At 38.5% G+C, this 14303-nt stretch overlaps 1 protein-coding gene across 6 annotated transcripts in view; it reads right to left on the bottom strand.

Annotated features, from left to right (window-relative positions):
- ANKRD26 (ankyrin repeat domain 26) overlaps window positions 1-14303 on the bottom strand; it is a 71099-nt gene that overhangs the window by 54353 nt on the left and 2443 nt on the right. For all 6 annotated transcript variants that reach the window (XR_006271591.1, XR_006271590.1, XM_043479668.1 and 3 more), the window contains exons 2-9: window positions 14011-14125; window positions 13677-13850; window positions 9609-9715; window positions 7402-7469; window positions 4572-4605; window positions 3377-3446; window positions 440-500; window positions 152-354 (exon numbers count right to left, since the gene is read on the bottom strand). Coding sequence is in view for 4 of the 6 variants with exons in the window: in XM_043479668.1 (XP_043335603.1) it covers window positions 152-354; window positions 440-500; window positions 3377-3446; window positions 4572-4605; window positions 7402-7469; window positions 9609-9715; window positions 13677-13850; window positions 14011-14125 (832 nt within the window). In the remaining 2 variants the exon portion in view is untranslated. The remainder of the gene's footprint in view (window positions 1-151; window positions 355-439; window positions 501-3376; window positions 3447-4571; window positions 4606-7401; window positions 7470-9608; window positions 9716-13676; window positions 13851-14010; window positions 14126-14303) is intronic.

Here is a 14303-nt window from a genome sequence, read left to right as displayed (position 1 = left end):
TATTGCTCTTATTATCACACCATTTTGTATCGTGACTTTGAAGGCTTCCATTTCTGTGGTAGTATCCTTTTTGTCATCATAAGGGGACATAACATGTGAATGGCATGTGGAAAAGTACAGGGAAAAAAGAGTTACAAACAAAACAACTTACCTTTGTAAGACCAAGGCCTGCTAGAGACTTGACGGGTTGTGCAAGAGGCTCAGGCGATGGGAAGGCAGGATGAGGGAAGCCCTGGACTCCAGGCGATGGTTCAGGAATGGTTTCAGCCACATCTTCAATTTCACTATCAGAATTACTGTCCTCAGAGGAGGTGGGACTCTCCGGTCTCACAGTGCCACATTTTGCTTCTGCGACTGTGAAAACAAGGGAGAGTACATGAGAACATCTGTAATTTCAAATCAGTGAATAAAACCAGGAGGACAGTCTTAGATAACTTACTGTTTCTCTTGGATTGCTGAGAAGCATTCATTAGCTTTGTTAAGTTTGGTTTCAAGACATTCTGGAGAAGAAAATAAGAACTTTAAGAATAACGAGAATCAAATTTAATAAAATAATTATAACATCCTCCATTACTCTATGATCTAACACAAAGAGCACAGGCTCTGGAGTCATTCAGATGTGGATTCAAATCCCAGTTCTGCCACTGACTAACCTTCTCATGGGGTAAGGATTATGATAGATGGCATCGGAAGCCCCAGATGTTCCTCTCCTTATCCCTAGTAGACTGCTATACAAATACTATGACACCCACTAGATTATTTTCTCTATCAAAATGTTCTAGAATAAAAATTTATCCCCAATACTTTAGAGTACTATGTCTGAAAAACTAAGCCATATAAATTAGTTGCTATATTTTGAAATTTGCTTGCATGATTTCTATATACATGAATTATCACTTGGGAAGGGAAATATGAAACTTTGGTTTTTAGCAGAACCTTATTTAGATGGGTTAGAACTGCAAACAGGAAAAGTTATTTCTATTCTGTTTGTCAAAGAGCTAAAGACAAATGATTTTTTAAATTCAGCTCATTCTAAGAAAGAGGGAAAAAAATAAGAGTAAACCTATAGGGCAATGATCATGAATGAAAGCCAGAAACACTCTATAGAGTGTTTATAAAGTGTTTATAAAGTTTATAAAGTGTTTATAAAAACACACTTTATAGAGTGTTTATAAACAGAAAGCCATAAGCAAACATGTTCACAACAGAGGCAGAGAGAGATGAACTGAAAGAACAGACACTGAAGAAATTGATTCTGCAAGGAAAAATTAGGTTAACAGTAAATATTAAAAATGACAAAAGGTAGGGGAAGAAAAAGAAAGGAAAAAGTGAGATATGCCTTGTGAAGTACAAACTTAATGAAAAAAAAAAAGAAAAACATAAGTATAATGAGGTATGTGGAAAAACATATATTTAGCATTTATATATAATAAATCAGTAATATATCAATATTGTTAAGGATATACTATAAACAAAGCTTTGCTTAATGTTTTTATTAATACATAAATTATATATCTATGCTGTTCAAGTTTTATGAAAATATCAACATAAATTGTATATAAAACATATATTTAAAACAGAGGCTTTTGTTCATTGTATATCCCTAATAATAGCGATTTATATTACTTAAAACTGTTTATAAATAATGCTGTAATAAAGAGTTTAATTTTGCCACTATAAAAAAAAGTCATTCAATTAGCCACACATGGTCATCTATCACTCCCTGAATGTTGTCAAGTATTACTTGAGAGAGAGAAGAATTGATAAAGAAATATTCCTAACACATCACTGGGAACAAGGACTGGTAGTCAGAATTCTAAGGAGAATATACTGTTTGAAAAAAAAATGAATGGAATACAAGATGGAGCTAAAAAGAAGGTCAAGAAATATTAATCTAAAATTCTCAGCGGACAACACTGAAAAATATACGGTAACATTTTTATCACGTATTTCTTATTTATTTCCTTGTAGTGCAGGACCTCCTTCCTCAATAGAACTCAACTGAACTTCTAAGTCCTAAATATTAAAAAGAGAATCTAAATTTAAGTCATATTTTTAGAATTCAAACAGATTTAACTGTTATATTATGTATATTATATTAGCTGTAACATTATATAGGATTCCATTTGTCTCTTCATTTATTCACATTCAAAAACGATTAAAATGGTTCTTACATTTGAGACATATGTTACTTGCTCCAGGAGATGCACAATTGTTTCCTGAACTCCACTAGTTTATACTGATACAGGGGCTATAAGACGAATATTTAAATAACAATAATACAAAATGTCTGAAATCTGAAATTTTAGAAAATGATACAAGGACTTTCATTAGACTTTTTTTTTACTACAATACAAAAAAAATCTGAAGCTGTAAGTTTTGTCTTACAGTTATTAAAAGCCTGTGCTTCTACAGCTGGCTATTACTTTAGGCAAAACATGTGTTCTTCAGTGAGATGAAGAGTTGGGCACATCTTCTTAATGGAATGCTTTAGAAAACACAGTGGAATTCCTTTATAATATGGAGTTTGAGAAACAGAGTTTTAATTTCTAAATTTCCATAATTACAAATTACTTTAGTTTTAATGCAGAGCCTAAGAAAGAAAAAGAGAACAAAAGGAAAAAAAAAAAAGCACCCTCCTAAAAAACCTCCTAAAAAAGCACCACCCTTCTAAAAAACCAAAATAGTGTCTAAGGGTAGAAAAAAACTAGATGATATACACTATATAGTTTGGGAACTGAAAGGCTCCAGGAAGATTCTATGATTATGACAGTAAGTAACTGTATCCACTAAAGATTTCATTATGAGTATTATAAAAGTCAACTCAGTATGGTTTAAAATTCATAGTAAGACTCTTTATCCTTGACCACATTTTGTATTTCCTCCATTGTGAGAAAGCTTTTCCCAATACGATTTTCCTGTCACTATGTATTTTCCAACCCATTTTTTTTCTTCTCTCCACCTTCAGTATTTGAGACTTCCCCGGTGGCTCAGACGGTAAAGCATCTGCCTACACTGCGGGAGACCCGGGATCAATCCCTGGGTTGGGAAGATCTCCTGGAGAAGGAAATGGCAACCCACTCTAATATTCTTGCCTGGAAAATCACACAGACAGAGAAGCCTGGTAGGCTACAGTCCGGGGGGTCACAAAGAGTCAGACATGACTGAGCAACTTCACTTTCACTTTTCAGTATTTACTAAAATAAAAAGAAAAAAAAATCAACTAGTCATGTTTTTATAAAATGGTTTGCTCTCACCAACTTTCCATTACAAACATAAAACAGTGAGAGGGACACCACTGCTGAATATTAAGAGTAAATGCTATATGAAACTAAATTCTGAGCATAAAAACTAATTATAGAAGAGAGTATTTTACCTTGGTTTCCAAATCTAAGTCTTCATCATCTGATGTAGGCCATGAATCAACACCAGGTTTGTTGGAAAATCTTTAGAGCAAAAACATATACAACTAAAATTAGTGAGTTCATTTCTTTAAACAGAAAAAAAACAAGTGAAAGTTTGGCTATCTGTGTATTAAATGAAGCTTCTTGACATAATTAAAACTTGGTCTCTGTTTTTAAAAAGCATTTTTTTTTTTTAAAAAAAAGATTTTTTGATGTGGACCACTTTTAAAGCCTTTATTGAATTTGTTCCAGTGTTGCTTCTATTTTATGTTTTGGCTTTATAATCCTGAGGCATCTGGGATCTTAGCTTCCCGAACGTGGATTGAACCCACACTGCCTACGTTGGAAGGAGAAGTCTTATTAACCACCTTAACCACTGCACTCCCAGGGAAGTCTCTAAAAGGTTTTTAGTTACCTACTTCTGCTTCCAACTCTCCCAACTATTTAAATATTTAGTTAAGATTCATTCTTAGTTTCCATGACAAACAGTGACAGCTAATATACTTGGCAGAGTCTGAAAATAATTTGTTTTCATCAAAAGTCCTAATAACTGAACTGAAAATCAAATTGGTAGACTGACAATGTTTGCCCAAACTGGAATAAACCTGATGACTTAAAACAAAGCAGAAGGATAGGCCATTCCTTCTCCATTCTCTGTTCCTGGTTCAGAGACTAAATGGCATCCATCAAAAATGGCAGTCTTGGTCCTTCAGCAGTGAAACCACTTACTGAGATGGCCCCACTCCTCCCCTTTACTCTAGAACATTACAGGAGTTCTTCGCAATGTCTGAAACTTAAAATGTACAAAGTCAAAGAACTAATTTATATGTTTAGCTTATATGCTACGAAGTACTTCTCAGTCTCTGATCAGGGACACGAGAGTGGATGTGGGAGCCAAGCAGGCCAACGGTCAAATCAAAGGTCAACTGATTTTAACCATGGAATCACGGGTTAATTCATCAAACTCCCCGAACCACAGTTGCCTAATTAAGTAAAATTAGGACACAGCTACTCTACAAAGCTGCTGTGATGACTCTATGAGGTCACAAATGTTAAGGACACAATGCAGTATCTAACCCAGAGTGGAACGCTCAACAAATATTAGTTTCTCTTCTCCGTGTTCCCTTACTTAAACACACAATTTTTAAAAACCCACCAAAATCCTACCTGCTTAAAGAGTCTTCTTCAGAACTCTCATCCTCTATTAAAGAAAAAAGTAAGACACATTTTAAATCAACAAAAGAAAAATAGAGAATATTAAAACCTCAAGACTGATGCTCTGTTTACAAGTATTCCTTTTGAACCACACCTGGAGACCACACTGGAGGGAACAGTGATTATACTATACTCTCAGGCCATTAATGCCTAAAAACCACCCCTCTCCTTTATAGTCATCAAATGCAAAAAAAAAAGAAGAAAGAACTGCTGTTTACAATGATCATAATCCTAACCAAACTCTAGAACACTGACAGAAAGTGATATTATACCATTATTAGAATCAGTACTATAAACTGCCCATAGCCCACTTAAACAGCACAGTATCTCTGGACGTCCACGCCTGGAGCAGTGAACAGAGAACACAGGCGTCTCGCTGGGACATGACACAACGTCCCTGGCTCCTCAGTTCAGGATGAAAACGCCCTGTCACAGGGAAGCTTGGTCTACAGGCACTGAACTTCAGAGCGTGGTAAAACATAGGAAACAAAGTCTTCCTGGCCCGATTTCCAAATGCAAGAGAAGTATGAAAGATGTAGTGAGCTAGGTTTAGAAAGAATAATCTCTTGAAAGGGAGGTGGAGGAGGGCAAATAGGTAAAGAGGGGTCAACTGGGTGGTGAGGATGGGGACTAGACTTGTAGTGGTGAGCATGCAGTACGGTACACATAAGTTGAACTTTTTTTAAAAGTTTTAAATATATATATATACAATATATTTTAAAAGTATAAACTCTTGAGACTGTGTCCTTCCATTGTTCAAGAGTATCTGGACCACATAGAGCAGGATGATCCCAACAGTTCTGGGTACTAGTGAGGGACATCATTATATCGATACTCCCCATTATAAGGCAAATGTTGACAGAAATCATGCTTTTTCAGGTTGGAAGGCATACATCATCAGATCCGAAGCTGATGAACAAGGGGAGGGAGGGATGGAGGGAGGGGGTGATGGACTCTGGTCTGTTGGACAACATGTCACATGTGTCGTCATGATCTGATGCTGGAGGGATGACTCACATGCAGTGACTCCACGGGGAGAGGAGTCCTGCAAGCTCGCGCCTGGAGGGCAGGGGCAGTGATTTTTAAGTGTTCGCACTCTGTGACATCAGAACAATGCTTCGTACATAAAAGACACTTGACAGTTATCTGTTTCATGAACAAATGAACAAATAAATAAGCATGTTTTCTTTGAAAATTTTGTTTAGAAAAATACAGAAAGTAACCAGGGACAACTCTATTCTATTCTAAGCATATTGAAGACCAAGACCCTATGTCATCTCTGTGTCTCCTGCTGCTGCTGCTAAGTCGTGTCAGTTGTGTCCGACTCTGTGAGACCCCATAGATGGCAGCCCAACAGGCTCCTCTGTCCCTGGGATTCTCCAGGCAAGAATACTGGAGTGGGTTGCCATTTCCTTCTCCATAGCATGAAAATAAAAAGTGAAAGTGAAGTCGCTCAGTCGTGTACGACTCTTAGCGACCCCATGGACTGTAGCCTACCAGGTTCTTCCATCCATGGGATTCTCCAGGCAAGATTGCTGGAGTGGGTTGCCATTGCCTTCTCCGCTCTGTGTCTCCTCTAACATGTAAAACCAACCTACAGAAGTTCTTTGATGGATGTTGTTGTTAAATCACTGAGTCATGTCCAACTCTTTGCGACCCCATGGACCCACAAGGCTGTTCTGTTCATAAAATTTCCCATGCAAGTATACGAGAGTAGGTTGCCATTTCCTTCTCCAGGGGATCTTTCCAACCCAGGGATCAACCCTGCATCTCCAGCATTGGCAGGTGGATTCTTTATTACTGAGACACCTGGGAAGCCCTCTTTGATTAGATAGAGGTCTACTAAGTTAAAGTTGTCCTCAGATAGCTTGTGCAAAGTGCTAGATGCCACATCGAGAGACCATGGTATTGTTTTTGTTAATGTGATGTGTTTTTGTGCTTTTATGAGAGTCTGCAGTGTCCCAATTTGAGCTATGTGAATATTTTATACAATAATCTTTTAACTAATTGCAAGAAAACATCTTGTTCTAACAAAACTATACTGTCATGACAATTGTCCAACACACAGAAGAAAACATCTGGTTGTAATAAAGTCAATCTATCTCACTCTTCCTGGGTCTGTAAGGAATGAAGTTGGTAATAGAGACCTTGTTGATACAACAATATGCAAAATAACTGGTTCTCAACCAGACATTGCTTTTCTGTCTCCTGTACTACTGGTAGGTACCTTTCAAAAATAATCTCTTCCTGGTATGCTGCACACTGGCTCAGCTTTGCAGTTCTTATTGTTTATCATTTGGTATCATACCAGGAAGGTATTGTTGAGGTTCCCAGTTGTAACAATGGTAACTGTTTTAGTGAGACTGATCAGTCCATAGGAACTACTAACTATTCATTCACTAACTGCAAACCATTTGTAAAAATTAAAGTTCCACTTTTATAACAAGTCTAATATGCTATAATATGATTATACAGAAAATATACATCATATTTAACTTAAAAAGTTTTTTCTATCTACAAGAAGATCTAATACAGGATTTTAGGGGCCATGATTAAATACATGGATTTGTTTTCAGATAATACAGTCTCTGATTTTAAGTTACCCTACAATTAACTGCTTAAACAATTCGGAATACTAGACTATTAAAAAATTAATTTTAAAAATAAAACACACATGCAAATTACATATGTTTTTTCATTGTTCTTTCATCATTAAAAGTTGCTCATTCCTATTTTATCTATGGTAGAATCACCAAGAGTAAATCATTGTCAGATGACGTACCTGGGTTGCTATTTTCGGGAGGAGTTTTAGGTCTCTCTTCTTCATATTCAGAAATCAGTTGGCGAATGCTATGCATTAAAAACGTGATAATATTTTAACACTAATATGAAAAACAACTACCAAAGTCTCAAGACTATTTCAGAAAATATCACAAATAATATCAAAATTTCAGCTGTCCCATTCATTTCAAGTTTCTAAGTTCTACAAACTTTTATTTAGTATGTAATTAAAGGAGAACGAAAAGGAAGATAAAGTACTCAGGAACTAAGGGCAGTATAGATCAGTAAAATAACTAGAGTTAACTTGGCATATGAAAACTCTCTTGAACTCGGAAATCCTAGTTCTGTAACCAACTGCTCTTCATTCTGAAGTTACTTCTCCTCAATTCGAAGTCTTCCTCTACACAACTGGGATCTTACTGCCTTATTTCACAAGGGGATTAAGAGGATTTAATGATATAATATACCTCAAAAATGCTTGGAGAAACAGTCAAAGAAGTAATAATTTGGTCTAGAACTTTATTTCTGGAACTACTTTGGAATTCCAAATAAAATGTGTGTTTTTTCATACCTTTAACATTCAAGTGTTGCAGGAACCTGTTAATTATGGTGATTAGCTGTTCTTTGTGGTTTGTAAATTAGGGAATTTCAGCTATTACATAATCTGAACCTAGATTTACTTATAAAATACGAACTCACCACATTAGATAACATAATTGCCCCCAATTATTGCAACTAATTATAGCAAGAGCAGAAAACTAATCAAAATCAAGACCTGGCCTGGACCACTACTCTTCCTTCTCTACCTACTCAAACTCTGAACCAGCAGATCTTTCTCAGAATGATGCCTAATTTCCACACTCATCTTCGTTTCACCTGGAAGACATAACCCTACTCTTACAATAGATACTGGCAAGTCCTGGACAGGGCTTACCTCACTTAATTCCAACTAACTTACTTGAGACTTAGGGATTTCTGGTGAATGGGTTCCTTATGAGGCAGACTCTGAAAACAAGGGCTTCCCTTGTGGCTCAGCTGGTAAAGAATTCCAATGCAATGCAGGAGACCTGGGTTTGATCCCTGGGTTGGGAAGATCCCCTGGAGAAGGGAAAGGCTGCCCACTCCAGTATTCTGGCCTGGAGAATTCCATGGACTGTATAGTCCACGGCATTGCAAACAGTCGGACACGACTAAGTGACATTCACTTTCACTTCACTGAAAACATTTAAGGTTGAAGCACATACAAATCCTCTGGGAGATTTTCAGTATTACTGGAAACAGATCTCATGAGGGGCCAATCGTCATTATGGAATCTCGGGCAAGCTGGCACCCACTACTCTGGGAAGAATGACAGGGAACCAATGACCTAAGAAAATGTGCCCTCCCAGGACAGAAAGTCACCTTGAGGTTCAGGTCTAGAAACAAAGGAGAAAGGGAAGTCTGCTCTATCCCTGCAGGAGCACTTGAACCTCTCTGACAGCTTAAAATGGTCCGCACTGATATCTGCTGGCAGAAAAGATAAATAACAGCCTCAATGGCCGCCTCATTGTGATGCTCAAGGTTTAGGTCTAGGCTCACACGTGGCTCCACATGAGGCTTCTGAGTGAGGGGGGAGCTGGGAGGCCCAGCTGCCAGAGCTGGTGCTGGGGCTCTGCAGCAGTGGCTGCGCTACAGCATTCATATGGGAACTAAGAAGTTGTCACTAATAACACCAGCATCCTTCTAAGAAAGTAATTTAAAGCAAAGAGTCATCCAAAAGACAAAATCAAGTCTTTTATGTTCAGTATGCAATTTTAAGGAAAAATATATACAAAGTAGAGATTAAAGAATTATTTTAAAAAATTAAGAAATTCAATATTATGTCATAAGATAAACTAAAAAAGCAGAATCCATATTTTATAAAGCTAATAAAACTAATATGAAATCCCTCAGTGACTACAAGATCAATGAAAAAAAAAAAAAAGGAACCAGATGCATATGACATCAGTCAATATTCTAAAGGAATATCAATCCTTCAGTAGATTTTATATATATACATATATATCTCCTTGAGTAGATATATATTGTTGTTCATGATTCCCAGTCAGAATAATTGACTTTCTACCTGCCTGAGATGTGTTGATTACAAATTAATCCTTTTATTAATTTAATCTTGATGCTACCACCTTAGAACAGCACAAAGGTTTTTAAAAAGAAAAACAACTGTACCTTTTCATCTTATCACCTGCATGTATATTTGCTTCTTTCTTTGCTAAAAACTCCACCATTTGCTGTTTCCTTTCACTTATAGCAAGTGACAATGGTGTGAGGTCATCCTGTAAAACAGGGAAAACAATTTCTAATGTACACAGTTAACCTATTTCAAAGCTGAACTTAAAATCATGCAATAGATTCTCTGAACTTAAACATATAATTCAGAAAGCAAATAAAAGGGAGCCCCCTCCTCCTTATCCCCCTGTGCGCCTTCTTTCTCTTGAAGATGGTCCTCCTCTGGGCCTTCCCTGGTGGTTCAGTAGCTAAGACTCCAGCTCCCAATGCAGAGTGTCCAGGTTCCATCCCTGGTCAGGGGACTAGACCCCACATGCCGCAACTAAAGATTCCATGTGCCACAATTAAAACCCGGTGTAGTCAAATATGTCTTTTTAAAAAATGAAAAATAAAATGCTCCTCCTCTACCTCTTCAAAAGACGAACCACAGAGTCATTCTCTAAAACTCACTTCCAACATTTACTGGTTCCAAGGATCTTTGCTCCTATCATAATATTTATCAGGGATATTGTAGTATTCACTTGCTCTATTACTACTCTGAACAGTCCTCCAGAGAGAATCAATTAGCTACTAAATCAACTGCATATTTTAGGAACAATGCTGAGGCAGAAATACATGTTATTTATTATTATCTGTAGCATGCATAACCGATCCAAGGATGATGATGAGTAACCTCACAAGGTTTACAGACATTCCAATGGGAATATTACTCTCTATATGAACATGCAAAGAAAAAGTTGTTTTTTTTTTTTTTTTTTGAAAAGACCAACTAATAATTTCTACTTTGAAAAATTCAATCTCATTCTTAAGAAATTCTTTTAAACTATGAAATCAATTACAGGCGAACTAGAGTGTCTCTAAAATCTTGAAATAATTATCAAAATAAACTATAAAACAAGAATTGGAAATTCAAATGCTTATGGAGGGAAAGTTGGTGACCTGAGTAAGTGAAAAAACCAGGTAAGGCCAGCAAACCAGAGAACACATGCTCCATACAGAAGGGGGGGCCTCTGCATGCTGACCAAACAGTATAATGGGATCAAAGGGGACCAGATTTCATTCTTTGAGAAGCCTGAAATGCAGACTCTGCATGAGTCTCCTAAATTTTAAATGTTGACTCAATTTGCAGAGGTAAACTAAACATATCCAAGAGCCTTGCCTGGTCAACGGCCCACTTGTGGTTTGACGTCTGCTGTTCCCAAACAGGTGGGAATAAAGCAAGTATTTTTATGTGAAACCGTCCCTTCTTCATATCATGTGTTTCACAAAAAGTGGGCCCAACATGTAATAAAAATTGCTATTAAGGTTAATAATTCAATTAAACATAATTTTTAAAAAAATCATAATTCCACTTCAAGAATGTCTCCACTGCCTGTTGAAACTACAATCTATCTCTAGAATTCCTCCAGATTGTTAATCAAATGGATAATGAGTTCCTAAGACTGCTGAAACAAAATCATCAAAACAATTCCCATCTATACTGTTACTGACTTCATGGGTTTTGATGTTTAAAGCTCTTACCTAGCTTATGCCAGGGCTCAGTGACTCTAACACACACACTGCAAGAGTCTGTCCTGCAGCTGACACCAAAAGAAGGCTCATGACTTAACTATTACTGCAGTCAGGAAAACCCTGTTGCTAACAAACATCTGTTGACCTAATGACCTGGATGAAAACAGAAGGTGCAAAATCCTGACAGGGTCAGACTCTACAGATGGAGTGACTTCACCATGAGCAAATCTCTGAAGACTGAGTGCGACTGAATAACTAGTGGGTGGAAGGAAAAGGAGTTAACGTTCAAGCCAATAGATATTGCCAATAATATTCCTTTTAACTTCTTAATCACACAGGCAGAGAAAAAATCAGGTTAATACTGTTGCAAAGGAGGGAGCTGATGGAAGTAGCTAGCACTGATCAAACTCCAACTCTTCTAGAGATTACTTATTTTTGAGATAGGTGTATTTAGAAATTACACTTATTCAGTCCATTGTTCTTCACCACAGATTGTATGAGAATCTCAGGGAAACAGTTCTAAATACACACAGCCAGGCCTTCCTCAATTTATTCCATCAAAATCTTCAGGGAACAGCCTAGGCTTGTAAATTTTTTATAAGTTTTCCCAAGTGATTGTAGTTTTCACCAGCACAATCTAGCCAAGAATAAGCGCAGCATCCACTCCAGTCTCATCTCTTACCCACATGGCCAGTTCCTTCCCTTACTTGAGGATTTGAATAAAAAAGAAAAGTGTAAGAGGTAGAAGTCATCAAAACAGTATGAAATTTTCCTGGGTGAACAGTGGTAGAACAGGGACTAGTAAACTCAAAAGGCAACCTTATCTCATTATTTATAAACCACTTACTTTCCATCAAGACATTCTAGACTGGAGAGCAGAGTCTAGACTCATCTAAGGGGCTGTTTCTGCCAGAATAGATAAGATATCAGTTAATTATTTGCTCTTCTCTCTTATTTCCCACTTAATCACCACCTGTTCACTGCCAGTCTGATTTCCTCAGAGTCTTCCTAAAATCGATATATAGGCTACTATACCATCCACTCACTCACTTTCTCAAAATAACAACTATTATCCCTGAAAACTGAAAAGCACCTTAACCAAAATATATAAACTGAAGGAAAAAAAAGACAAAAGCAAAATTCTCGGGACTTCTGTGCTGGTCCAGTGGCTGGGTCTCCAGGCTGCCAGTGTAGGGGCCTGGTTTAATCCCGATCAGGAAACCAGATCCTGCATGGAGAAACTAACACCCAGCACAGCCAAATAAATAAACATTATAAAAAGAAAAAATGAAAAAAAAAACCCTCTTTTTGGCATTTCCCAACGGCCAAAATTCCAACCTGACCTACATTTTTCACCTGCTCTCTCCTTTCTCCTTCTTCTTTACTCTCTTAAGGCTTGGGCAACAAGAGAGAAATCATTTTTATATAAATCATTTTTTTTTATAAAATAGGAATTTGTTAAGAGCAGTGAGATTTCTATTATGTTGTAAAATGTTTATGTTATGTTTGAGTTTTAAGACAAAGTCTATTTCTAAGGAAAATTTTGCTTTACTGTGCTATTTTATGCCAATCAAAAAAAATTTCAGTGGGGGGCAAAGTATTTGGAGAGTTTTACCTTTAACCAGTGCAGTGTTACCACAAATATCTGCCATAAACACATGAATGAATGCTTTACTCTCTAATGCTTCTTTAGAAACATCACAATTTAAAGTGCAATCTTAGACAATTTGGTTCTTTCAAAATACTTTCACTCGGGGAAGGCTGCAGCTTCCAAACACAGAAAACGGAGCCCTCCTCTGAGAGCGGAGGGAGCTCCTGGGGGGCTGCAGCAGCGGGACGTCACCTGCTTCCTGGAGAAAGAGCAGGAGGGGCAGCTTCGCCATCACCAGCTCCGCACGCTCAGCAGCAACCCTGCGAGCAGCTCCCCGGGACTGAGCGCGGGAGACCCCGAGGTGTACATGGCGAACCAAGTGGTCACCAGCGCAAGGGAACGCCCTTGCTGGGAGTCAAACATGACCTGACCCTCTTGGTCGGATCTCAGAACCCGGGGTCCTGGAGGGCTCAGGGTCCCTGGCCTGCTGCCTCCCAGGCCCACGTGCACTCACCCGGCTCCCCCTCATGGGCACTGGGTCTCCTTCCTCCTCCCGCCCACCCCCAGGGGCACCCATTCCCTGAGCCCCTGGAAGCAGCCATTCCTCACATCACTTCACTCCCCCCAGGCCTTCATCATTTGTGCGCCCTGAGCCTACCACCCACTCCCGGGCACGTTCTGATGGGAAATCTTCCTTCTGGGGTAGACGGGTGGCTGGGAGACAGAGCTTTGTCCTCTCTGTGGACACAGACACACCTCCTACCCCTGCATTGGCTGTGTTTCCATGGTAACAGGTCCTGATGGACACTATTCAGTTTACCTATTTACATAGTTACAAATAAAACACTTCTAGCTTAAAAAAATGCTTCACAAATATTTTGTAAATAAAGTTAGTTGAGTTATACCTTGTTCCTGGCTTCTATATCGGCGTCGTAGGAAAGCAGCTTTGCTGCGAGTGATATATTCTGGCAAAAGACGGCACAGTGGAGCGCGGTGTTCCCGCGGACATCCCTGACGTTCGGGTCCGCACCGTGCGCCAGCAGGAGAGTCGCGCACTCCTCCTCTTGGCATTCCACGGCCTGTCAGTGTGTGCCAAGAAACACAGTGTCAATTCTAGGAATTCAAAGTACACAGTCCACAAGCTTCACCAGTTTGCTCTATCTAAACGAGATAAATTCACTTTTAGCCTCAGTAATTAAATCCATCCATCTCATGTGGACATGGTTCGCGGCCCCATACCTTCATCAGCGCGGTCCGGTGTTCATTGTCACAGAGGTTAAGCAGGCATTTTCTCTCCAGGAGGAGAGTTACCACCGCTGGATGGCCATTGGCACAGGCCAAGTGAAGGGCAGTCCTACAAAAGCAGGAGGAGTGTTCAGGAAACTGTAGTGTTACTGTTTCAAAATACACAATTGTTCCTGTGATTGAAAACAGTCAATAGCATGCTATTCCTATCCCTCTAAAACAAATATTTTGTTTCCTTCCGGAAAAAGAACAGTATATATTAGTCTTAGCTCTTCTTACCACAGTAA

Source organism: Cervus canadensis, chromosome 10 (assembly GCF_019320065.1).
Source record: "Cervus canadensis isolate Bull #8, Minnesota chromosome 10, ASM1932006v1, whole genome shotgun sequence".
NCBI lineage: Eukaryota > Metazoa > Chordata > Mammalia > Artiodactyla > Cervidae > Cervus > Cervus canadensis.
Note: the sequence above shows the minus strand (reverse complement) of the source record. Positions and strands in the feature narration are given on the sequence as shown.